Raw genomic sequence first — 25,947 nt, 5'->3', positions numbered from 1 at the left:
CCTATAAATAAACCAATCAAAAACATAAACACCTAATAAACAAATGCCTGATTATTGAAAAGGAATAGACCAAGATATTAGATTTGTGCAAATACAATAAACAGGCAGGAGGGAGTGAGACGGAAATAGAGGAAGAGTGGAGAGGCCAAGACAGTGAAGGGGCAGGAGAGAGTGAAACGGAAACAGAGGAAGAGTGGAGGGGCCAAGACAGTGAAGGGGCTGGATAGACTGAGACAGAAATAGAGGAAGAGTGGAGAGGCCATGACAGTGAAGGGGCAGGAGAGAGTGAGAGAAATAGAGGAAGAGTGGAGAGGCCAAGACAGTGAAGGGGCAGGAGAGAGTGAGACAGAAATAGAGGAAGAGTGGAGAGGCCAAGACAGTGAAGGGGCAGGAGAGAGTGAGACAGAAATAGAGGAAGAGTGGAGAGGCCAGGACAGTGAAGGGGCAGGAGAGAGTGAGACAGAAATAGAGGAAGAGTGGAGAGGCCAAGACAGTGAAGGGGCAGGAGAGAGTGAAACGGAAACTGAGGAAGATTGTAGAGGCCAAGACAGTGAAGGGGCAGGAGAGAGTAAGACGGAAACAGAGGAAGAGTGGAAAGGCCAAGACAGTGAAGGGGCAGGAGAGAGTGAGACAGAAATAGAGGAAGAGTGGAGAGGCCAGGACAGTGAAGGGGCAGGAGAGAGTGAGACAGAAATAGAGGAAGAGTGGAGAGGCCAGGACAGTGAAGGGGCAGGAGAGAGTGAGATAGAAATAGAGGAAGAGTGGAGAGGCCAAGACAGTGAAGGGGCAGGAGAGAGTGAAACGGAAACTGAGGAAGATTGTAGAGGCCAAGACAGTGAAGGGGCAGGAGAGAGTGAGACAGAAATAGAGGAAGAGTGGAGAGGCCAAGACAGTGAAGGGGCAGGAGAGAGTGAGACAGAAATAGAGGAAGAGTGGAGAGGCCAAGACAGTGAAGGGGCAGGAGAGAGTGAAACGGAAACAGAGGAAGAGTGGAGAGGCCAAGACAGTGAAGGGGCAGGAGAGAGTGAGACAGAAATAGAGGAAGAGTGGAGAGAGAGGAGAGAGTGGTGTGAGAGGAGAGAGTGGGGAGAGTGAGGATAGTGAGGAGAGGGGAGATTGAAGTGAGAGGGAGGTGAGAGAGGGAGGGGAGAGTGGTGAGAGACGGGAGAGTGGTGAGAGGGGAGAGTGGGGTGAGTGAGGAGAGGGGAGAGGGGAGAGGGGAGAGGGGAGAGGGGAGAGGGGAGAGGGGAGAGGGGAGAGGGGAGAGAGGAGAGAGGAGGGGAGAGGGGAGAGTGGAGAGACTGAGGGGAGGGGAGAGTCAGGAGAGAGAGGAGAGGAGATTGTATAGTATTGTTAGAAAGGAAGTGAAACTAAGTAAGGGGGGGGGATGCAAGAGGAGAATGATTGGGAGTGACCAAGAGCGTGAGAGAGAGAGAAATATATTCCAGGACAGCTGAGTGGACTAAAGCGATTACCCGAGACATTTGCCTGCGACTTGTAGACTAAAACTAGCGTCACATCTTTCTGACGTCAAACAATTGAGAACCATTGAGTCGGGTAACAAAGACGCCTGTTTGGCGCGCCTGGAGATGAGTGGGAGTCTGCAATGTGCTATATCAAAGGTCGCTATCAGCTGTCCAAGAGTCAGACTTTTTTTAAAAAAATTGTGTGCGTGTCTAGATCCCATGAAGGGATTGTGGGTCTGAAAGCAGATGCACTGGAAGTAGGGGAGAAGGAGGTGCTGCAGTCCCCACCCCTATTAATCCTTGATGGCTTTCAGATGAAAAAATTAACAATGAAAACACCTTCATTTGTTTGTCCTGAAGCACTATGCGTTCAACTACAAAACGTTTCACGGCAGCCAAGTTAGTTTGATAAAGTGCTGCTAAATATTTTAAAATGTTTAGCTGTGCCTGCAATTCCTTTCTCTTACAACACTCTGGAGTTTATTTTTTTTAACATTAACTTAGGAAACTCTTGGTCTGGTGCAGATTGAAGACGTCCCTGGTATTCAAGCGGTTTTCTTACATATAGAAAGACACATGCTTACTTTACAAAGTACAAACATATCATTATAAACATCCGCAGCATGGGAAGTACAGTCTAGGGGCGCTTAACTGTTTGGAGATGTCAGTGAAAAGCACCCTTCTCCAAAAAGGTGCCAACCTTCGTGTAGCGCTGTGAGGAGGAGGGGGGGGGAAGAGAGTGCGCTGTGCATACAAATGGCGAGGGAGGGCAGGTCCAGCGGAGACTGCAGAGGAAGAGGCTGAAGGTGGGAGGGCGGGGGAGATAGCGAAAGGGTGAGAGAAGAGGCATGGGGGCGGGGGAGAGCATTCTTTTGAAGTGTGAAGCTCTTGGCATTGCTGTGGCGGGTCTGATGCGAATACAGATCGTTATGTGGTGGTCTGCTTTTACCATAATGTAATGCCTACTTTTGTAAGGAGTTAGTTCAACTAAAATTGAGATCGGATTTGCCAAATGATTTCTTGTGTCTTCTGTGTTAAACTATGTGGGACCCGAGTTGATGTGATGGTCTTGAATCCTCCAGATTTCTATTGAAGTCAGACTGGTGCCTCTAAAGACATGCGACCATCTGGACCCTTAAGAGGCACTACCGCTCGCCCTAAAGAGAAGGGACCGTTGCGTGATTGACTCCTAACAATGGAGAAAAATATAAATGACGTCAGCTTTTTAGCTTCTTCCCTGCTCCTGCATTTCGTGTTTGTCTATGTAGTGGGCATCGCCCGGTTGGAGACTTGATGTCTGTTCTTGTCTTGTGCATAAAGGTATATTGGTCAGTAATCTGCGCTAAGCAGGGTGTGCAGCTTTTCACACGTTTGTGAAAGACTGTCTTTTGTGTAGATACCTGCTCCTACTTACTCCGCCTCCTTGCAGAGTGCACCTTTGGTAACTGGTTTCGACGCTCAAGCTGCTCCAACCTGTTCTCATCGCCATAGTAGACATGAGTCTGGAATGTGCTGCTCTGACAGTTTGTGTGTGTGTTTGTACGTGGCCACGGCGCAGTACATCTGTTGTGCTGGTTGGCATCGTATGCCCACTTCAACCTAAGTAGTTTCTGTGCTTCACGAGATGGACATGGGACGTTGAAAACGAAACTGCAGGCTGACCGTGAATAAAACACAAGCATTGGCGCTGCGCGGCAAAAAAGAAAAAAAGCTCTTGGCATTGCTGAGAGGGGGGAGCGCATTGGTGAGGGACCAGCAACCTGGTTGGTATTGTATGCCCACTTCAACCGAAGTAGTTTCTGTGCTTCACGAGATGGACATGGGGCGTTGAAAACGAAACTGCAGGCTGACCGTGAATAAATAAAAAACAAGCATTGGCGCCGCACGGCAATAAAAAACAAGCTCTTGGCTGTACGGAGAGAGAGGGACAGAGAGGAGGAAAAGTGGGAGGGAACACAGCCTGGGGGAAGCTGGCTGGGGAGGGGGAGGAGAAATCAGAGTAAGGCTGTGTGCGGGGAGAGAGCGGGGAGGTGCTGGAGCTGGGGAACAGATGGCCGTGAAGCAGGGGGCGGGGCAGCAGAACCCTTTGATGTGGCCTGGCGGCCGTGAAAGGAGAAATGCTGCTGCCAGGGGGAAGGCTCGTGCATGAGAGCAGGTCACGTGATTGTGATTCACGTGAACTGTCCAAAATCCGCTGGAGGAGAGCCCTTGGCCTGAAGTAGTAGTTCAGCGGCATTAGACTTGCAATTAATTCCTTGCGGAATAGAATAGGCGAGACCTAAAAACGAGGTAAAGAAACCCAGAGTGTGTTCAGAGATCTTCTCAGCATGAGTCAAAAAAAAGGGGTTGAAGCTGTGAGTAAAAGTGCTAGAACAGGAAGTATATGCTAGGAAGGGGAGCTGCTGGCTCCTTACCCTTTCTCTCTCTGATGTGCCTAAAAGGCTTTTTAGAATGAAACCCAAATGACCACTTGTCAAATGCTGCAATGTAGTTACATTCTTCAATTAGATGTCATTTTATGGCACAGAAAAGTTCAGTAAAAAGCAGGCCTGTCTTTTTCTTATGGCACTCACACCAATTTTATGGACATTGAATTGGCTACCTCGATCTAAAGATGGACTTTAAATAATTGAAGAGGTGTGTTCCGGGAGACCCGCAAATGCACAAGAATATTCTATGTTCATGACCATCAGGGAGTATCCTAAGATGCAGAAATAGCCAACCTAACAACTCTGGTGGACTCTCTGACCTCAGCAGTAAGAACCCTTGTCACTTGTAAACAACAGTCAAACCTCCTAAATTCAAAATCATTCATAAGAGCAGCAACAAAACTGAAACCTACTAGTTGACATCTGGTACGTTCAATCAAGTCTCCTTTCTTTCAGGACATGATTAAATTCACATTTTATGTTGTTACCTCAGTGAAAAATTTCCTGAATTTGCAATGTGCCAGAGAAAAAAGCGCAACAATATCTTCCTACATTATAGAATACCCTTAAAGAATAATGAAAAAATTAATCATTAACACTCACTGCCCAAAACATAACCATCAATGCAAACAGCTATTCTGCTTTGGAGACCGTAATGATGAATCCGAGACAACAAACCAGACATGCAATTTGCAAAGTTATTCACCTTGTGCTTTGATTAAAGAATGGGGTAGTGATTGAACAGCAAGCACCGTCATGGTAGGCGTCCAACAGAGCTTGACGATCACCCGAGTCATAGACTGAGTAATATCTGCAAGAAATACAGCACGGACAAAATTAATCTTCAAGAAGCATAAAAGCTTCTCTCACACATGGAAATTTTGCAGAATTAACCATTACGGTCTGACCTATATCTAATATAATGCCCTTTTACCTCTTCCCATCATTTCCACATTTTCCCCACCCCTTTTTCCCTCAACTATTCCGTCCCACTGGACTCTTTCACCACTAGCTGTTTTCCCCTCCTATTCATACACAAACCTCTTCAGACAAAGTCTCTTTTCTCTTTATTATCCTGGCCTTTTCGTGGCTTTCAACAGCACTTCTCAGTTCCTGCTTATGATCTTGTTACACCTTAACCTCTTGATCCATTCTCCTTCCCGCACCAACTATTTATTACTTACTCCTCTACTGATTTCACTTTTAACCAATGCCTAATTGTGAGAAAGTGCCATCTTTCTTGCATTGGTATGCCCCCACTTTTTTTCTGACTCCTGATGTGCTTTGACTGAGTGTGCCCTGGGCTCCTGCCAGCCAGGTACCCAGGGCCTGTGTTCCTTCCCTAAAACTGGCTTATCTGCCCACCTGTCAGCCCCTAGTAAATGGTACCCTAGGTACCCAGGGAATGGTGACCAGAGAAGACCCCTAAGGGCTGCAGCACTTATTGTGCCACCCTTAGGGGCCCTGTACCCTGGCACCCACACACTGCCTTTGCAGGCTGAGTGCCTAAGAACATAACTAAACAAAGAGTCGACATGGCACACATCCCAGTGTGCCATGCCCACAAACCCACTGCCCTGGCATACATCAGTCACCCCTCTAGCTGGGTGCCCTATGCCAGTGGTGTGGGCACAGGTGTATGAGCCCTGTGCCCCTACAGTACCCAGGGCCATTTCTGAGCACTGTAAGTGCAGTGCTGCCATTAAGAGCATATGGTGCTGGGAGGTCAACATTACGAACTCCACAACACAATAATGGCTACACTAAAGACTGACAAGTTTGATATCAAACTTCTCAGGACATTAAACCCGCACTGCTGCCAGTGAAATGCACCAGAGGGCATCTTGGAGATGCCCCCTGAAACCTAACCTACAATCCACGTCTGGTCTGAGTGGCTGCAGAGGCTGCCACACAGCAGACATGTTGCTGGACTCCTGGGTGGAGAGCCCCCCGCTCTCCTGGGCCTGCAACAATGCACATCCTGGGTAAGGTGCTAGGTCTCCTCCCCCAGGATGGGCAGGGGGAAGCTTCAAAGGCCTGCTGCCTCTGTGAGCTTCTCCAGACCATTTGCTGTACCCAGCAACTGGCCCCCACCCAGTCCTGACCCCCACTCTTGCGGGAAGACTGGTGGGAAAAACTACGTCAGAAAGGGGGGGGGGGGGTGCCAGCCTGTGCCAACCCCAACCCTGAGGTGGGGGAGACTAGGTGAAGCAGGACACCGGGCTAGGGCCATCTTGAAGATGGGGAGCCCTGCCCAATCACAGCTAGGCTCCTGTCCCCCTCCCAAGGGAGAGGAGCAGGCTAGGGGATGTACCCACCCCAGGACAGGGACCTATTGGTCCCTGCCCTTGCCCTACCTGTAACACCCCTAAATTCATTATTTAGGGGCTCCCTGAACCTTCCTTCCTCAGATCCTGATAAGAAAAGACTGACTTGGCCCCAGCCCTACCGGCCTGTCGCTCCTGGAACCTGCTCCTGCCTAATCCCGGTGACTCCTGCGGACAGCAACCTTGGGACACCCAAAGGACCTGTGTGAGAAAGTGGCTCTATATATACTGGACCAAAGTAAGGTACAGTGTGTATAGAGCCCACAAACCCCAGAGGTATAACAGAGAGGTTAAAGTCAGGGCTGACCTTGCTCTCAAAAGTGGTAGCTTGGTCGAGCAGTAAGGCAGTACCAGAGGACAGTTTAAAGCCAATTGTTTTTATATCAACAGATATAGTTGTTTTATTTTTAGAACCAACAGGTGTAAAAATATACTTTTCTCAATATGAGTGTACCTATTATGTAATCACAATAGGTACAGGGGTTGCAGTAGGCAACACAATTTAGCATTGAGCTCAATGGGTTTTTCTACATAAATGCAGGTAATTACCGAATAGATTACTTTTGTAATCCCAGGACTGGATCCTAGATTCAGTCTTGGGGCCTAAGCTGGAAACAGTTTAGTAAAAACGATTTAGTTATTGCAGTGATTTTTAAGGAATAAAAAGCTATTTCTAAAGTTCCCACTTAGAAACTTTTCAAGGGAAATCTGGCAATGTTATCCTAGGGGAGAAAATTCAGGTTGCAGGTAAAGTATTATCTCGTTACTTTTGTAATCCAGTACTGGGCTCCTATGTCCAGCACTGGGGTCTCAACTTAAAATAGGTAAGTAATTTCGTTTCAGTATTTCGTATAATTTTTAAAGAATATATCAAGTTTTCAAAAGTAGGCACTTAGAAGAAGTTTCATAGAAAAGCAGACAATGGATTCCTATGGAGAAAGGAAAATGCTACTTACCAGTATGCATCTGTTCTTGGCATGTAGAGCTGCAGAGTCGTACACTTAGCAATAGATTGCCACCTGGTGTTGGGCTCGGATGATTGCAGGTTTTAGGTTTCGCCTGTCGAAAGCTGCGCACCACGCAGCTTTTCGGCGCAGGCGAAATCTTATGTGTACAGTATGTGTGTGTTGTCCCGCCCCTCTGTTCCATTGGCTAGCTCCATAAATGGAGGCTAGGCATTGGAACAGAGACCCGTCCGTCAATGCCGGAGCAGATTCATGGGCGTTCCGGCGATTTTTAGGCTTTTCGCAACGTCATGAAGACGTGTCCACTGTGGGCGTGTACTTTTTTTTTTTTTACATGGCTGTTTTTCGTCATTTGTTCGATCGTCCTGGTCCCGCATGGTTGTATCCCACTGTCCGTCACCCCTCCCGCTGTCCTTGTCTTTGTTCCCGCCCCCCCCCCCCCCCTCGCAGATCACTTTGCAGCTTAGAACACAGCACGCATTATCTGTGTTTAGCAGTGTGCCGCCCGATTGCGTGCAGGTCGTAATGCTGGCTGTCCGGGAGGGGGGGGTCGGAGTCTCGGGCCAAATGGCTCCGTGTGGCTTCACCCACACTACTTCTCACCGAGGGCCTGCCTTGCACCGTCGTTCACCTGCGGTGATTCCGATCCGGCCCCCCCCACCCCCGTCCCCGCTGCGGGGTTAGACACAGGCAGTGCTGGGGTCATGGCAGAACTGCCATGGGAGGGGCAGAGTGCGGTGGGCCTATTGCCGGCTATATTGATTTGATGTTCTAATGTCAGGGGCTTGGCTAGCAGCCAACGAAGATGGCTGTGGCCTGAGCGAGCTCCTTGACCGGTGGCGAGCACACCCGAAAATCCTGTATTTAATTCAGTGACTGAGAGGGAACAAGACGGCTGTGACTCCTGTTGATGTCCTGTAGCGTCCGGCGCAGAAACTGAGTTTGTGTGGGCTGCTGTTCTGCTGCGGCGCCCGAGAATAGAATTGAGGCCGGTGCCCTGCGGGGAGACCGGGGATTAGAGTTCCTTCCCGCTCCGGATAGAGATCAGACTGCGAAACCCCTGAGCCAGCAGCTGCAGAGGACCGACGGCGAAACGCCCACATGAGCGCAGGAGACGAGACAAGCCCCAGAACAACACTCGCCTCCCGATGGGGGGCCTCCAGGCAGCAACCTGACGCCTCAGCGGCACACCGGGTGGGCCGCACCGCGCACAGAGGCACGCCGAACGCAATTTAGATGCCATATAAATCCGTGCTTAGACTAGCCCCGGCCACAAACTACTGCAGTCACCTCTATATCGGCAACGTCTGTGAGGACCCTAGAGATCAGGCATGACACTGCTGCTGGGGGACCCCGCATATGAAATTTAATAAACCCTTGACAGAGACCGTTGCGGCAGTCTCCTTGCTCTAGGAGGCGGATTGTGAGCGGACAAAGACACTCCTGAGTGCAGTAGTAGCCATGCTCTGCTCCATGGGCCCTGGAGATAGGACGGAATACGGAGGCCCAGGGTTGGGACTTTGTTTGAGGATCACTGCACTGACCAAGAGGGCTAAAACACATACACCGGGGCCCAAACCTACAGGCTAAGCGCAGCTCTGAATCAGGGACTGTTACCGCTGGGGCACGAAAACACACAAACCAGTAATAGGCAAGGTGAACTGGCAGCACACTGCGCCATTGTGAGAGAAACACGCAATCCTAGCACTGGACATAGAATCCGGACGGGTGGATTACACGGAGGGTCGGGGACAACAGTGAGATAGACGACTCAAACTACTGCATAAGGAACACCGGAAGGCCGAACGTCAACAGGGACAGGGTTCACGAGGTCAGGGAACGAAGACTACTGTGTCCTTTGCCCCGCGAACGGCCCTGAGGGGATCTGTGGAGATCCCGGCGACATGGGCGGACATGGCCCGCGTGTGCCCCAGACCAACAGACTGAACAAATATGCCTTCACCAAGGAGACACCGAGCCAGAAGGACTCTCAACCACCAGAAACGGGGGCGGGCTCGCAGTCTGACAAGAAAAAACACTGCAGGACATAATGGCCACTTTGCAGTAAATACAAATGTCCATCTGTACAATCTCCACGGACGTAACATTCCTACGGGCAGACTTTGCCAAAATGAATAACGGACGTTGAGGCTGCGACGGCAGGACTCTCAGTAGACACGGCAGCGCTGCAAAAGGAAGTAAAACAGCTGGAGCACGAGACCCAACCCTGTCCCACTGGCTGTTTCCTGACCACCTTCCCGCTGTCCGTCCCCCCTCCCGCTGTCCTTGTCTTTGTTCCCCACCCCCCCTCACAGATCACCTTGCAGCTTATAACACAGCACGCATTATCTGTGTTTAGCATTGTGCCGCCCGATTGTGTGCAGGTCTTAATGCTGGCTGTCCGGGAGGTGGGTCGGAGTCTCGGGCCAAATGGCTCCACGTGGCTTCACCCACACTACTTCTCACCGAGGGCCTGCCTTGCACCGTCGTTCACCTGCGGTGATTCCGATCCGGGGGCCCCCCCCGTCCCCGCTGCGGGGTTAGACACAGGCAGTGCTGGGGTCATGGCAGAACTGCCATGGGAGGGGCAGAATGCGGTGGGCCTATTGTGATGGGGTCTTGGGCAACTATCGGAACACCATGTTGTGCCAATCCGAGTTGCACGGTGAGTGCATCCATGCGCCCCCCCTCCCCACCCAGTGGCACCAGATGGGTGTACACGGTACAGGGCGGCCGAGCCACACTCGAGATCCGCCTGAGGGGAGGGGTCGGGTTAACCGTCCGCTGCTAGGCCGCAGTGATTGCAGCTGCTGGCACTGCCACGCGACATCAGTCATGGGGAGCTCGCCGTAGCCCCATCCGCAATGGTGCACCGCCCCAGGGACAGGGGCCATGGCGCGGGCAGCTATGGAGGGGTTGGTGTGGGCTTTGTGACCACGGCCGGCCGCCAGCGGCCTTGGCCCGCAATCGTTGAATAATTGCCTTGGGATGATCTGGGGGTTAAGTAGCAGCCTCTCAGCCGTCAATTCCAGATGGGGGTGGTGCGGCCACTCCGTGACCCTAATAGAACGAGGAGGTCGTCAAACGAGCACTTGGCATAAGTTCGGAGGAGTACTCCTCCGAACAGGGACTGCGGGGGCGTCCAGGTTTAAGCAATGGGTGCCAGTGCCAGAAAGCAGCACAAGGCACCTAACCCCATGGGGAGGCGCAGGGTTGTCAACGTTCGATGTGGTAGTTTTGAGGAGGCAATAATAAAACAAAAGAATATGTGTCAATAGGTGTCAAAAATTATAATTTTCACCCTGGGCCTCACAAATCTGGACTCCGGTTACAAACTGCTTGAGCGTTTCCTTCCCTACACTTTTGTGTTCTTCAGACGCTATAGTTGAAAACACACGGCATTTTCTATCCAAAAGACTACGGGAATACGACGTATAACGTCATTTCGCAGTCCTTTTGATGGTGTGAGAGTAGCCTAGCCCGCAGCACAGTTTTCCATACCAGTGAATCTAAAATGTATCAGAATTAAGATGAACACAAATACATTGTGTAGATGACACAGTTTACACTTTATATTTGGTTTCGGGGTCTATCCCCTTGAAACAACTACAGTACGACACCGGGTGACGTCATTTTGTAGCTTCCCCCCTTTTTTCATGCATTTCTCGATAGCTTTCTAACAAGGGATATGTGTCGGATCTGGGTGATATACAATCGGCTTTAATAACACTGGCCATTTAATTACTTTTACTACATTTTGTGACTGGTTTCAAATCATTTATGAAATATATTCAGGGCATGCAGAATGAACTACAGGAGGAATAACGATGACGTCATCCTGTAGTTCTTTAGGATATCGCGAGATTTCGATCAAGGTATTTTGAACGCTCCAGTAACTTTACTGAGGACAGAATTATGCTTCACGAGCAGAGAACCCAATGAAACATCATACCGTGAGTTGTTACATTACCATATTCCATTAGTACAAAGCCATTTACAAGCCGGTTAAACTGTAACTAGGGACGTTTTTGTGTGTGTGGCTCTGGGTGGGTGTGTGTGTGTGGCTCTGGGTGTGTGGGTAAGTGTGGCTCTGGGTGTGTGTGTGTGTGTGGGTGTGTGGGTGTGTGGCTCTGGGTGTGTGGCTCTGGGTGTGTGGGTGTGTGTGTGTGTGGCTCTGGGTGTGTGGGTGTGTGTGGCTCTGGGTGTGTGGGTGTGTGTGTGTGGTAGTAATTGCTGTCTGCTGAGCTCATCCGTAGGGTACAATAGGTCTCACATTTGAGAGAGATAAAGCTAATGGCAATGTAAATAACAATACCATTTATTTATCTGTTTTCAAAACCAACACAAAAATACAAATTTTGTCATTTACAATGCCAATAGCTCAAACTTTTCCAAAGGCGAAACCATTGCATTGTAAATGCTTGTTGTCTTCCTGGAAGAAGTCTTTGTAGTCACGAGATAGGTGACTCCTCCTTTGGACAATACTGCGCATGGTCATCTGCTCCATCCTCAGATTGTTTTTCGCCATGATGGGAAATGATGGAGTTAGTAGAAGTAAAGAGAAAGGATGTCCATGCGTGTGCATCTAAGTAAGATGAGTACTGGACCGGATACAAGTCCCAGGGAGGCGGGAGGGCGTGTACTACTCTGCAGCTCTACATTCCAAGAACAGATGCATACTGGTAAGTAGCATTTTCCGTTCGAGGCATACGAGCTGCAGATTGCAAATGCTACTTACCAGTATGCATCTGTTCTTGGCATGTAGGGCTGCTGACATTCATATCTGTGCATAGATCGCCGCCTAGTGTTGGGTCCGGATGATTGCACATTGTTGTCCTGGAAGAGTCTTCGAAGTATCACGAGATAGGTGGCTCCTCCCCTGGACTACAGTGCGCATGGGCATCGCCTCCATCCCCAGATTGTTTTTAGCCATTGGCAGAGATGGAGTGAAGTATGCGAGTGATGTCCATGCTATGAGTATATATATATATATATATATATATATAAATAAATACTGCAGCTGCTACAGGCGCCGGGGAGGAGGGTGGGCGATATGAATGTCAGCAGCCCTACATGTCAAGAACAGATGCATACTGGTAAGTAGCATTTGCAGTTCGAGGCATGTGGGCTGCTGAATTCATATCTGTGCATAGAATACATAGCAGTCCTCCCATTATTGGCGGCCGCCCGTGCCAGCTGCAGCAGTCTGAAAAAGTGTTTTGAGAACAGCCTGACCAACAGCTGCCTGCTGTTTGGAGTGCACGTCTACACAGTAATGTTTAGTGAAAGTATGTGTGGTAGATCATGTGGCTGCTCTACAAATATCTTCTAAGGGAATGTTACCTAGGAAAGCCATAGAGGCCCCCAACTTTCTGGTGGAGTGGGCTCTCGGTGGAATTGTGAGAGTGCGTTTAGCCTTAGCGTAACAGATCTGAATGCATTTCACGATCCACCTAGCGATCCCAGCCTTGGAGATAGCGTTTCCCTTGTGGTGTGAGGCAAAAGCAACGAAAAGTTGCTTGGTCTTACGAAAATCTTTTGCCCTGTCAACGTAGTACATCAAGGCTCTTTTAACGTCAAGGGTGTGGAGCATCCGCTCCGCCAGCGACTCTGGGGTTTGAAAAAACACTGGCAACTCAATTGTCTGGTTCATGTGGAATTGAGATACAACCTTGGGTAAGAATTTAGGGTTAGTACAGAGAACCACCCTGTTAGCATGTACTTGGAAGAAAGGTTCCTGGATGGTAAGCGCCTGCAACTCGCTAACCCTCCGTAGCGATGTAATTGCTACCAAGAAAGCAACCTTCCAAGTTAGAAACTGAAGCTCACAAGAGTGCAGTGGCTCAAAGGGAGGACCCATCAGCCTAGTAAGAACCACATTGAGGTTCCATTCCGGAGCTGGTGGCGTTCGTGGTGGAATGACTCTTGAGTCCTTCCAGAAAAGCCTTGATAGCAGGGACCTTAAAAAGTGATAGGTGTCGCCTATTTTGGAGGTATGCTGCCATTGCAGACAAGTGAATGCGGATGGAAGAGTACGCCAAATTGCATTGGTACAGGTGGAACAAGTAACAAATGATGTTCTGAATGGAAGCATCCAGCGGGTCAATATTGTGGTTTACACAGTAAATGACAAACCTCTTCCATTTAGCCGCATAACAAGCTCTAGTAGTGGGCTTCCTCGCCTCCCGAATGATGTCCATGCAATCGGGGGGAAGGTTGAGGTAGCCAAACTCTAGGACTTCAGGAGCCAGATCGCCAGGTTGAGCTGTTGCGGATCTGGGTGCTGAATGTCGCCATGGCTCTGCGTCAGAAGGCTGGGGGTGAGATGAAGCCTTTGATGCGGTACCACGGAGAGTTCCAGAAACGTGGTGTACCATGGTTGGCGAGCCCACGTTGGAGCAACCAGGATGAGAGTCATCGAGTGCTGCCTGAGTTTGCGTGCTACCAGCGGTATCAGAGGTGCTGGGGGAAAAGCGTACGCAAATCTGCCTGACCAGTTCATCCACATCGCATTGCCCTGCGATTGCGGGTGTGGGAACCTGGCGGCGAAGCTTTGGCATTTTGCGTTCTCCTTTGTGGCGAACAGGTCTATCTCTGGATGACCCCACCTTTGGAAGTACGGTTGGAGTACTGCTGGATGTATCTCCCACTCGTGCATTTGGTGGCTGTGCCTGCTGAGCAGGTCCGCCATCTGGTTGTCCTTGCCCGGGAGATGCTCCGCCATGAGGAAGATGTTCCTCTGAATGGCCCACTTCGACATGCTCTGAGCCAGATGAGACAGCTGCGGAGAGTGTGTGCCCCCCTGCTTCTGGATGTAGTACATGGCCGTCATGTTGTCCGTCCGGATCAACACGACCTTGTTGCACAGATGTACTTTGAAGGCCTTCAAGGCCATGAAGATTGCCATCAGTTCCAAAACGTTGATGTGCATCTTCCTTTGCTGTAGTATCCATAGTCCCTGCACTGTGTAGTGGAGTACATGCGCTCCCCATCCCTGGAGAGAAGCGTCCGTTGTCAGGATAATCTGTGGCACAGGCTCTTGGAACGGTCGGCCCTTGCAAAGGTTTTGTGGATTCCACCAATGCAAAGAGTTGTACGCCAGACCGCTCACCAACACTAGGTCTGTTAGTTGCCCATGAGCCTGAGTCCACTGACGTGCTAGGCACTCCTGAAACGGACGCATATGTAGTCTCACGTGCGGGACAATGGAGATGCAGGAGGCCATCATGCCTATCAACTGCATGAACACTTTCGCCGGAAGCGAGTGCTGAGGTCTGAATCGTTGGATCAGCGTTTGGATACTGGCGATTCTCACTGAATTTGGCTGCGCAGTGGCTGCCAGAGTGTCTATTGTTGCGCCCAGATACTGCCGTATATGGGCGGGCTGGAGATGGGATTTTGGATAGTTCAGCGAGAATCCCAGATCGTGCAGGAGGTGAATCGTGCGGGACACGTGGTCCGCGCACTGCTGTTCTGTCTTTGCCTGAATGAGCCAGTCGTCCAGATAGGGATAGACGTGGACGTTCTGGCGTCGTAGATGCGCTGCCACAGTCGCCAGGCACTTTGTAAAGACCCTTGGCGCTGTGGTGACCCCGAAAGGCAGAACCCTGAACTGGTAGTGCTGGTCTTGAATCGTGAATCTGAGGTACTTCCTGTGGGAAGGATGCAGGGGAATAGGAAAATACGCATCCTTTAGATCTAGCGTAGCCAGGAAGTCCCCTTGTTGAAGCAGGGGGAGGACCTGCTGCAACATGAGCATATGGAAGTGCTCCGATAGAATGTACCAGTTGAGGGGCCTGAGGTCCAGGATGGGCCTTAGGGATCCGTCCTTTTTGGGGATTAGAAAGTACAGAGAGTAAACTCCCGTTCCCCTTTCTTGCAGTGGGACGAGCTCTATTGCCCCTTTTTGCAGCATGACTTGAACCTCCTGCTGCAACAAGTGCAAGTGCTCGCCGGACATAGGACGGCTTCTTGGAGGTATGTTTGGTGGAGTGGAAGTAAGTTCCAGACAGTAACCGTACTGGATAAGAGATTTGACCCACCTGTCCGTGGTGATGGATTTCCACGCGGGCAGGAACTGCTGGAGTCTCCCCCCGACCGGTGTTGTGTGGTCGGGGGGCAGTGATAAGGCGTCACTGTTTGTTGGCGGTGGAGGACCTGGAACTGTTGTTTCCACGTCCCTGCCTTTAACGTTGTTGCCCCTGTAACCACCTCTACCCTTGTTGGTGTACTAGGTCTGGGTGTTGGTCTTGTAATACTGTGTGGACTGTGATGCCTGACCCCTTGAGGTGCCTCTGTTATTGGAGCGGCGAAAGGAACCACCCCGAAACTGCTGAGACTGGAGGGCCCCCATAGACTTGGCAGTGTCCGTGTCTTTCTTCATTTTTTCAAGTGTCGCATCCACCTCGGGGCCAAACAGGTGGTCTGGATTAACTGTTTGGTTGAGGATGGTTGTCTGTATATCTGGTTTGAATCCTGATATTCGGAGCCAGGCATGTCTCCTCAGCAACACGCTAGTGTTGATTGCCCTGGAGGCGGTATCAGCCACGTCCAGCGCACATTTGATGGAAGCGTTGGTGATCAGCTTCCCCTCCTGAATCAACATCTCCCCTGCCTCCTTGTACTGATCAGGCAAGTGCTGCAGAAGTGTTTCTAGGGTGTCATAATGCGCCCTATCGTAGCGAGCAAGTAGGGCCTGCGTGTTTGAAATGCGCCAAATATTAGCTGCCTGCGCAGCAATTCTTTTCCCTGAGGCTTCAAATATTTTCGACTCTTTGTCTGGGGGAGGAGCGTCACCTGTGGTTTGCGAGTTCGCCCGCTTACGTGCGTTGGATACCACCAAAGAATCCAATGGCAAGTGCCCCTTGATGTAAGTTGGATCCGAGGGCGCTGCCTTGTATTTTTATCAATACGAGGATTGATGACTCGCGCCCGAGTGGGCTCCTTGAAAACCTCTGGCGCATGTTTCAGCACTCCCTTTAGCATAGGCAATGTCTTGACCGACTTCTCAGCCACTGAGAAAGTGTCAAACAAAAAGTCTACATCCACAGGATCTGAATGAAGGTCAACATCATGATTAGCTGCAGCCCTCTCAATCAGAGCGTTGAAGGCTGTAGAGTCCTCCGTTGGAGAAGTCTTTGCTGCAAAAAGCTGCGGTTCATGACCCGACTGAGGGTCCTCAGGGTCGCCTCCGGCAGACCAAGGTTCATGCACCTCCTCTGGATCAGAGTATAATTGTACTCGTCCTCCTCATCTCCGACACCTTCCCCAGCGTTGGAATGCGTCGGTGAAAGTTCTAAATTATGTGGAGATGCTGGCTCTATAGGGGCAGACGTGCCCGCAGAGTCCCTCTTGTTTTTGAGTGGAATACGATAAGGCTCCAACACCGGTTCCGTGGTGATCTTCCGTTTGAGGAGAGAGAGCTTCCCGGTGTTGGCGTCGATGATAACCTCTCGACGTTCCTCATCTGCGAGTGGCTGGAGCCGAGGCTTCGGCACCACCAAGGACGCCTTGGGCGTTGACACCACCTTCAAAGGCACCCCGGCCCCATGCTTCGGAGCAAAAGCCTTCGGCGTCGTCTCCGGCGGCAGCGTGTAGCGGATAGGCGTCTGCGCCTTGGCCAGCTTTGGTGTAGGCTTCGGCACCACATCCTTCGGTTCGGGAGCCTCAGCGTCCTTCCGAATCCTCTGCAGGGACTCGATGACCTTCTTGGCTAAGGCCGGAGAGGGCTGGACCTGCTCGAGCGGTTTCCCCGAGTCTGGAGTCGGGTCGGCGAAAGGCACGGTCTTCGGAGCTGACACATCACCCTCCTTGGCCTTCACGGCCGGAGTCGGCGCAGCCAGCGCTTCGGCGTCGCCCTGACGCTTCTTCGGAACCTTCTTCGGGTCATCGACCTCGACCACCTTCGGCGCCGACGCGGCCGCGTCGGTCGTCTTCGCCTTCGACACCGGGGTCTTCTGGTCGGCCATCTTGGCGTGGCTCTTGCTGTCGGCCATTTTGAATTTCTTTGACTTGGAGGCCTCTGGAGCCTTCTGTCCCACCAGGGCGACTTTCACTTTCGGTTTCGAAACCGTTGGTGTGGACCCCGATGGCTTCACTTTCGTTTTCTTCAACGGTAGTGGCGCATCAGAAACGTCCGTGGCCGGGCCCGTAGGCGAGGCCGTGGGACAAGTAACAAGGTCTTGGGTAAGGCCCGAAGGCGATCCCTCGACCTGGGCCGTATAATGGGGGTTGACCCCAGAGTCAGTCTGAGGATGCTCCTCCTCAGAGCTATCCTCCACGGTGGCAATGGCCCCATCGTCGTCCCCTACCTCACCGACGACTTCATCAAACTACTCATCTCCCGCGTCGTAGTTTTCTTCCTCCGACGCCGGGCTAGAGTCCGAAACTTGGAAGACATTGTCGTCTCCAACGTCTTCTTCGAAGATGTTGTCTGGCGGGGGCGCTGATAACTGGGCCTGGAGCCTAGCGGCCCGACGAAGCTTGAGAGTCTTTTTACACCGGAACTTTGAACAGGCCATACACCTGGTCTCATCATGGTCCGGCGACAGACATTTGTTGCACACTGGGTGCACGTCGAGGTGTGAATACTTGGAGGTGCACACCGGGCACCTCTTGAGCGGAGTTCGTTCCATGTGTGAAGCGTCGTGTAGGCCCGTCCGCGCCGACAGCACGCGGAAGGGCAGCAAGAGTTCGGAGCTGAAGAATAGTCAAACCCGAACGAAAAACGATACCGACGCCAAGCCTAAAGACCTTTTGGTCTCAAGTTAGGAAAGTTAAACTATTATCGATTCCGACAGAGGGAACCGAAACACATCCGAACCCAATGGCGGAAAAAAACAATCTGGGGATGGAGGCGATGCCCATGCGCACTGTAGTCCAGGGGAGGAGCCACCTATCTCGTGATACTTCGAAGACTCTTCCAGGACAACAATGTGCAATCATCCGGACCCAACACTAGGCGCCGATCTATGCACAGATATGAATTCAGCAGCCCACATGCCTCGAACCGTACACTTGGTAATGATTGTGCAGCAGTGTCTCCCCTAGCGGTGGTCGCTTGTATCCGTTGCAGCATACTGAAATAGTGTTCTAAGGACAGCTTCGCCTACTGCAGCTTGCTGCTTGGCTTCCACATCAACACAATAGTGTTTAGTGAAGGTGTGTATTGTAGACCATGTCGCTGCCTTGCATATATCCTCTAGTGGTATGTTTCCTAAGAAAGCCATAGAGGCTCCTAGTGTGCGAGTGGAGTGTGCTCTAGGAGGAACCGTTAGTGTGCGTTTAGCTTTTTGATAGCATATTTGAATACACTTTACTATCCACCTGGCACTTCCTCCTTTAGAGATGGGATTGCCTTTGTGTGGGGGAGAGAAAGATACAAATAGTTGTTTTGTCTTTCTGAACGATTTAGTCCTGTGTGTAGTATAACAGCGCTCTTCTACCATCTAAGGTGTGTAGAGCCCTTTCTGCAACAGAGTCAGGTTTTTGAAAAAACACTGGTAACTCTACTGATTGGTTAAGGTGAAAAGAAGTAATGACTTTTGGTAGGAATTTAAGATTGGGCCTAAGAACCACTTTGTTAGGATGTATCTGAAAATTGTTATTATTAGTTATAGGGGAGTAAAAGTTATACCTACCAAGTCCCAAAATTCTCCGGACATGGCGAAAAACTTTGTAGGAATTCATTAGCGTCTTAAATTTAACGCGATTGTAATATCCATAAGCTATTTCTCGTAGTAGGAGGCCCCAATATTGCTCCCCTACCAAAGACCGAAAGGGTGAGGGTAAAGATGTTTCAATTCCAAAAGTGGAATCTCTTAGCAAAACTGAACTATACTGCAGGACTACCGCCCAGTAATACAGGTTAATGTTAGGAAAAGCCCACCCCCCTCTGTCTTTTGGTAATGTGAGGTATTTTAATGCACGTCTGGGCTGAGCATATGCCCAAATAAATTGGGTAAAAATTTGTTGAAATTTAAGTAAGTCTTTCTTACTAAACTCAAGGGGAATGCACCGAAAAAAATATAATAGTTTGGGAAAATAAGTCATTTTAATAACATTGCACCTACCGACCAATGTTAGATGCAGATTATCAATTTGCTTTAATGCCTTCTTCATCTGGATAGCAAGGGGAGCCACATTGACTGCAACGTTTTCCTCTAGTCTAGGTGAAACTAGGATGCCCAAGTATTTAGCCTGTGGTACAACTCTGGTATCAGTCCAGCTGATTTTGCTATTTATTAATATCTGCGTTTTGTTTTTATTTAGGGCGTATCCAGATAATCTCCCAAATTTGTAGGCTTCATCCTCTAGTGCCAGTATGGAGTTGACAGGGTCTGGAGTGGAAATAGCAAGGTCGTCAGCGTAGGCCAAGATTTTACAGCTGCTTTGAAAGTATGTTATTGGAAAGATGTTGTGGTTTTGCTCTATTTTTTTGATAAGCGGATCTAAGTAAAGGGCGAACAATAACGGAGAGCAGGGGCATCCCTGCCTGGTGCCTTGTGATATTTTAAAGGGTTCCGTCAGTTGTCCATTTATGGTGACACTAGCAGTCGGATTATGATAAAGTATTTTGGGACTTGGTAGGTATAACTTTTACTCCCCTATAACTAATAATAACAACTTACCGGTTATATTTAGTGCATCTTACTTGTCTGAATGGCACAGAGCAGGGGTAACAAAACTTGGAGATATTATAACAACCAGGGGGATCGAATCCTTTCCAAATTTACAGACTAGATTTAAACTAAAAAGTCAAGAACTATTTAAATATATGGCCATTCACGACTACTTATCTAGGAAGGTAGGAGGAGCCAACGGATTTGCTGAGGTTGAGCTTATGAACACCCTCCGGAACGTAACCTCTGCTCGCATTGGGACCATTTATCAAATTATAAACAAAGAAACCCCAGATGATTTAGAAACCATTGCCTTTAAATGGCATATTAAACTTGATTCCCCCAAAAGTATATTTTACAACTCCCTGCGATTATCACAACACATTTTAATTTCTGCCAAACTCCAAGCACAACATTTCAAAACTATATTCTTTTTGTACACGACACCTAGCAAAATTATCAAATGGGGATCTGGGAGAGGAACATTATGTCCACGCTGCTCTGAAGTAGGGGGAGACTCTATACATATATTTGCAACATGTCCAACTATCAACTCCACCCTACTCAGAATCCAGAAGCTACTTTGCGAAATAACTAACCAACCAATACTTCTAAATCCCACAACCATTCTTTTGGGAACACAATCTGACTCTGTAAGAGTAAAGGAGGAAGGGCCGATTTTTGTTACAATGGCAGTATGGAGGATATGTGTCTCCTCCGGCTGGCTAGACTCTGAGTCCCCCTCCTATGCACAATGGTTGGCTAGATTAGTCGCCACATACCATTTAGAAAAATCCATATACGCTAAAAAAGGACGAAGGAAAAGGAGGATGGGGATTGAACTCTAGGGAGCATTTTCTGAGTGGATAGGTCAACAAGGGCAAGGGGACCCAGAGACATAATAGGGTTACGAGATACCTATAATATCTTCTTTGTCATATTCTCTTTGTTAAGACATTATTTTCTTTAGCTTTTGTTCATTATGTATGTTTATTTGTGCTTGTATCATTGGTTTTCAACATTTACGAGAGATGGGAGGAGGGTGGGGGGTCCTGAATATCTCTTTCTTTTGTAACTCTGTTTGAGATTCTGCTTTATGAAAAATAAAAAAAAATAAAACAAAACAAAAGGATGTATCTGAAAAAATGGTTCTTCTATTGTGAATGCTTGTATTTCACTAACTCTTCTGAGAGGTGATGGCAACAAGGAAAGCAGTTTTCCATGTTAGGAATTGCAATTCACACTTATGTAAAGGCTCGAAAGGGGGCCCCATAAGTCTTGTAAGGACCACATTTAGGTTCCATACTGGAGCAGGCGGTAACCTAGGTGGGATTATTCGTTCTAATTAATCCTTCCATAAATGCTTTAATTGCAGGTACTCTAAAAAGAGCTAGATGTTGCCTAGTTTGTAAATAGGCTGCAATTGCTGCCAGATGCAGGCGTATGGAAGAATAAGCCAAATTGGACCTTTGTAGATGTAAAAGGTAACAAATAATATTTTGGATGGAAACATCTAGTGGATCAATATGATTGTTGTTACAATATATCGCAAATCTTTTCCACTTAGCCGCATAACATGCTCTGGTAGTGGGTCTTCTAGCCTCTTTAATTATGTTCATACAGTCTGGTGGTAGGTTTAAATAACCGAACTCTAAGACTTCAGGAGCCAGATCGCCAAATTCAGTTGACTTGGCTCTGGGTGTCTTATTTCTCCATGGTTCTGTGTTAACAGGGATGGCGTGAGCCGTAACTTTTGATGTGAAACCAGTGAGAGATCTAGTAGTGTGGTGAACCACGGTGGACGTGCCCATGTGGGAGCCACTAGTATCAGTTTGAGAGACTGTTGTCTGAGCTTGCGTACTACTAGTGGAATGAGTGGGAGAGGCGTAAAAGCGTACGCAAATCTGCCTGACCAGTTCATCCATATCACATTCCCCTCAGACCATGGGTGTGGAAACCTGGCGGTCAAGGTTGGGCATTTTGCATTCTCGTGGGTGGCAAACAGATCTATCTGTGGATGCCCCCACATTTGGAAGAATGGTTGAAGAACTTGTGGGTGTAGCTCCCATTCGTGAATCTGTTGTGACTGACCACTCAACAGATCTGCTATCCGATTGTGAATTCCTGGAAGGTGTTCTACTGTCAGGTGTATGTTTTGAGGAATGGCCCATCTCCAAATGTTCTGTGCAAGCTGGGACCGTTGCAGAGAGTGTCCCCCCCTGTTTTTGTACATAATACATAGCTGTCATATTGTCCGTCCGGATTAGAACAGCTTTGTTTTTTACTTGTACCTGAAACGTTTTGAGTGCCAGGAAAATTGCTAGCAGCTCTAGATGGTTTATATGGAACTGTCTTTGTTGGTTGTTCCTTTGGCCTTGTGTGGTATAATGTAAGAGATGGGCTCCCCATCCTGTGAGGGATGCATCTGTCGTGAGCACGATCTGTGGAACAGGATCTAGGAACGGCCGTCCCTTTGTCAAGTTTTTGGTGTTCCACCATTGCAGAGAGCGATATGTACGGCTGTCTACCAACACCAGGTCTGTGAGCTGACCTTGAGCCCGATTCCACTGTTGTGCTAGACATTCTTGCAATGGGCACATTTGCAGTCTGGCGCGAGGAACTATGAAGATGCAAGACGCCATCATGCCTATTAATCTCATGAACACTCTGGCTTGGAGAGAGTGCTGCTGTTGAAAAAGGGAGACTAAGGTCTGAATGCTCTGTATCCTGGCTTGACTGGGATACGCTAGAGCTGTAGATGTGTCTATGGTAGCTCCTAGATATTGATGAACGTGCGAAGGCTCTAGGTGCGACTTGGTGTAGTTTATTGTAAACCCTAAGTCATGCAATATTTGAATTGTTTGTTTTGTGTGTTGTACACACTGGTTGAACGATTTTGCTTTTATGAGCCAATCGTCTAGGTAAGGGAAGACATGTATCTGTTGTCTTCTGAGATGTGCTGCTACTACTGCTAAGCACTTTGTAAACACTTGCGGTGCTGTTGTGACCCCGAATGGTAAGACTTTGAACTGATAGTGCTGTCCTTGTATGACAAACCTTAGATACTTCCTGTGCGCAGGATGTATAGGAATGTGAAAGTAGGCGTCCTTTAGGTCTAGTGTTGAAAGAAAGTCCCCCTGTTGTAATAGTGGGAGTACTTGTTGTAAAGTGATCATGTGAAAATTATCCGATTGTATGTAATGGTTGAGGGGCCTGAGATCGACAATTGGTCTTAATGTCCCGTCCTTTTTGGGAATTAGGAAGTACAGGGAGTAAACTCCTGTTCCCCTTTCCTCTAAAGGAACTAATTGAATAGCATCTTTTTTTTTTTAGAAGTGCTAGAACTTCTTGTTGAAGCTGAGTAGTGTGTTCTGTGGACATTGGACGCTGCCTGGGTGGTATGTTTGGGGGGGTTGCCATGAGTTCTAGGCAGTAGCCATGTTGGATAATTTGTCTTACCCACCTGTCTGTTGTGATGGAATTCCAGACAGGTAGGAACTGTGATAATCTGCCCCCCACAGGAGTGGAATGCTGTAGAGGAGGCAGAGGCAAGTCACTGTTTGGGAGTGGAAGAGGAGCGGTTGTTATTGCCTCTGCCTCTTCCCTTGTTGTTGTTGTCTCTGTATCCTCCTCTAAAATAGCCTTTGTTTGAAGAGGTCTGTGTGTGTGTTTTAAAAGATGATGTATCTGCCCCAGTCTGCTTGGAGCCTCCTCGATAAAAGGAACGGCAAAAAGAACTTCTAGTCTGCGTGGATTGTAATGCACCCATAGACTTAGCTGTGTCCGTGTCTCTTCATTTTTTCTAGTGTGTGGTCTACTTCCGGCCCGAACAACTGGTTTTGGTTGAAGGGCTGGTTTAAGATGGTAGTCTGTACTTTTTTTAAAACCTGAAATGCGTAACCACGCATGTTGTCTTAGTATGACACTAGTATTGACTGCTCTGGATGCTGTGTCAGCTACATCTAGTGCACATTTAATTGAGGCATTGGATATTAATTTGCCTTCTTGTAAGAGCTCTGCTGCCTGATCCTTATATTGATCTGGGAGGTGCTCCATTAATTTTTCTAGCTGATCGTAGTGAGCCCTGTTATAACGTGAGAGTAAGGCTTGTGTGTTTGCTATGCGCCATATATTTGTGGCCTGCGCAGCAATCAGTTTCCCTGGCGCATCAATGATTTTAGATTCTTTGTCAGGCGGGGGCGTATCATCAGAGGTTTGGGAATTGGCTTTTTTACGTGCATTAGACACTACCAAAGAGTCTAGTGGCAGATGTCCCTTAATATAGACTGGATCAGATGGTGCTGATCTATACTTTTTCTCTATTCTGGGGTTTAACACCCTACATCGTACCGGGTCTTTAAATATGTCTGGAGCATGTTTAATGACTCGTTTGATCATAGGTAGTATTTGTGTAGCCCTTTGTGACTGCTCAAAAGTGTCTAGTAAAAAATCCTCCTCCATGGCATCAGAGTGCATTGAGACCCCATGGTAAAGGGAAGCTCGATTTAAAAGACGATTAAACCCAATACTATCTTCTGGAGGGGAAAATTTTTGAGTAGTACTGAGGATCAGGAAAGTTATGGGGTGGGAAACTGTACATGTCGTCATCCTTAGGATATTCTGGATGGACATCCTCATCTAAAGGGTATGCATGTGGCTCTGGTACGTCATTTCCCCCACCTAGATCATACTCCTCGTCAGTGTGGTGTGATGATGCAGGAGATTGAACAGGAGAAGTTATTGGTTCAATATATGGAGAGATAGGAGAGGAAGAAGGTGAAGGAGAGTAAGGGTGCATTGGAGAAGTTGCACAATCCTTCTTCTTGGCAGGAACCACAGGTGGAAGTGTTGTCGGTTGGTCTTTTGTTGTGAGGAATTGCTTCCACATGTCCAGTCTTTGGATTAATATAGACCTTTTTTTTGTTTAGGATGTGGTCTAAACAGTTCTTCCTCATGTACAATCTTTTTCGGCGTCGATTTCTTCGGTGCCGGTAGAGGTTGTTTAGTGTTTTTTGCTTTAGGAGGAGTTACTGAGACCTGTGGCAAAATCTTCGGTGCCGAAGTTGGTTTTGGCTTGGTAGGTTTGTCAGACGGTTTAGGCGTGTCTGCATCAGGCCTTGGTACCGATTTAGGAGTGGAGACAGGTTTCGTTGGGCCTCCGGCGCCGGAATCTGTTTTTCCATTCTTATTTTTGAGACCGGAAGGTTTCGGAGTCGAAGTTTTCGAGTCCAGTACAGTCTTTGGCTTCGACACTGACGGTTCCGAAGGGACCTTGTCTTTGGGCACCGAAGGGTGTTTTGGCTTCGGTGTCGAAGAGTCCTTCGGTGTCGAAGGATGTTTCGGTGCCAATGGAGGAGGTGGAATTGGCACATGTGTCTTTTTTGGTGCCGAAGCACCAGATGGCGTAGTCTTTGTCCTCGGAGATGAGCCCAAAGGCGGGGCGTCGGAGGGTAATTTTCGATCTCGTCTGGGCCCCATGGGCGGAGTGACGCTGCCTTTGTTTTGGGTAGTGTTGTGCAGGGGCAGGGGTACTCACGGGTTGTCGAGATGGAATCGAATCATCTGAGTCCTCTGCCCCCGATATGATCTGGAGATCAGGCGAGTCTTCATCGGCGACGAGTGGAGCCTCGTTCTCGGATACATCTTCGAGTGTATCTTCTTCTCCAGAGTTGTCCTCTCCGACGATCTGCTCCTCAAAGATGGCCTCCGGTCCTGGCGCTGATCTCCTCATTTCGTGTCGACGGGCCCTCCGATACCGAATGGTCTTTTTCGATCAGAATGAGGCACAGGCTGTGCAAGTTGACTCGTTGTGTTCCGGCGATAGACAGAGGTTGCAAACCTCGTGATGGTCGCTATGAGGGAATTTCGCTCGACATATCGGGCCTCTCTTGAATGGAGTTCTTTCCATGAGGCGTAGGCCGCACGGCGCCGATAGGCCCAACGGCCCGCGTCGACGCACCGGAAAGTAGCTGTTGATGTCGAAAAGTCTAGTCGAAAATTGTTTTTATAAAGTTTCACGCTTCCAAGTTGCTGAAAGGTCTTTTGTAGCCGGAGCGGAAAACTTTCATCCAAGCCCAGTGGCGGAAAAAAACAATCCGAGGATGGAGTCGATGACCATGCGCAGTATTGTCCAAGGGAGG

The 25,947-nt window shown here is 48.9% G+C and overlaps 1 protein-coding gene across 1 annotated transcript in view; it reads right to left on the bottom strand.

Annotated features, from left to right (window-relative positions):
• Positions 1-25,947, bottom strand: part of NXF1 (nuclear RNA export factor 1) — a 466,191-nt gene that overhangs the window by 141,487 nt on the left and 298,757 nt on the right. Inside the window, exon 14 of the mRNA XM_086938121.1 lies at positions 4,602-4,706. Coding sequence (XP_086794247.1) covers positions 4,602-4,706 — 105 coding nt within the window. The remainder of the gene's footprint in view (positions 1-4,601; positions 4,707-25,947) is intronic.

Source organism: Lissotriton vulgaris, chromosome 9, assembly GCF_964263255.1.
Source record: "Lissotriton vulgaris chromosome 9, aLisVul1.2, whole genome shotgun sequence".
NCBI lineage: Eukaryota > Metazoa > Chordata > Amphibia > Caudata > Salamandridae > Lissotriton > Lissotriton vulgaris.
Note: the sequence above shows the minus strand (reverse complement) of the source record. Positions and strands in the feature narration are given on the sequence as shown.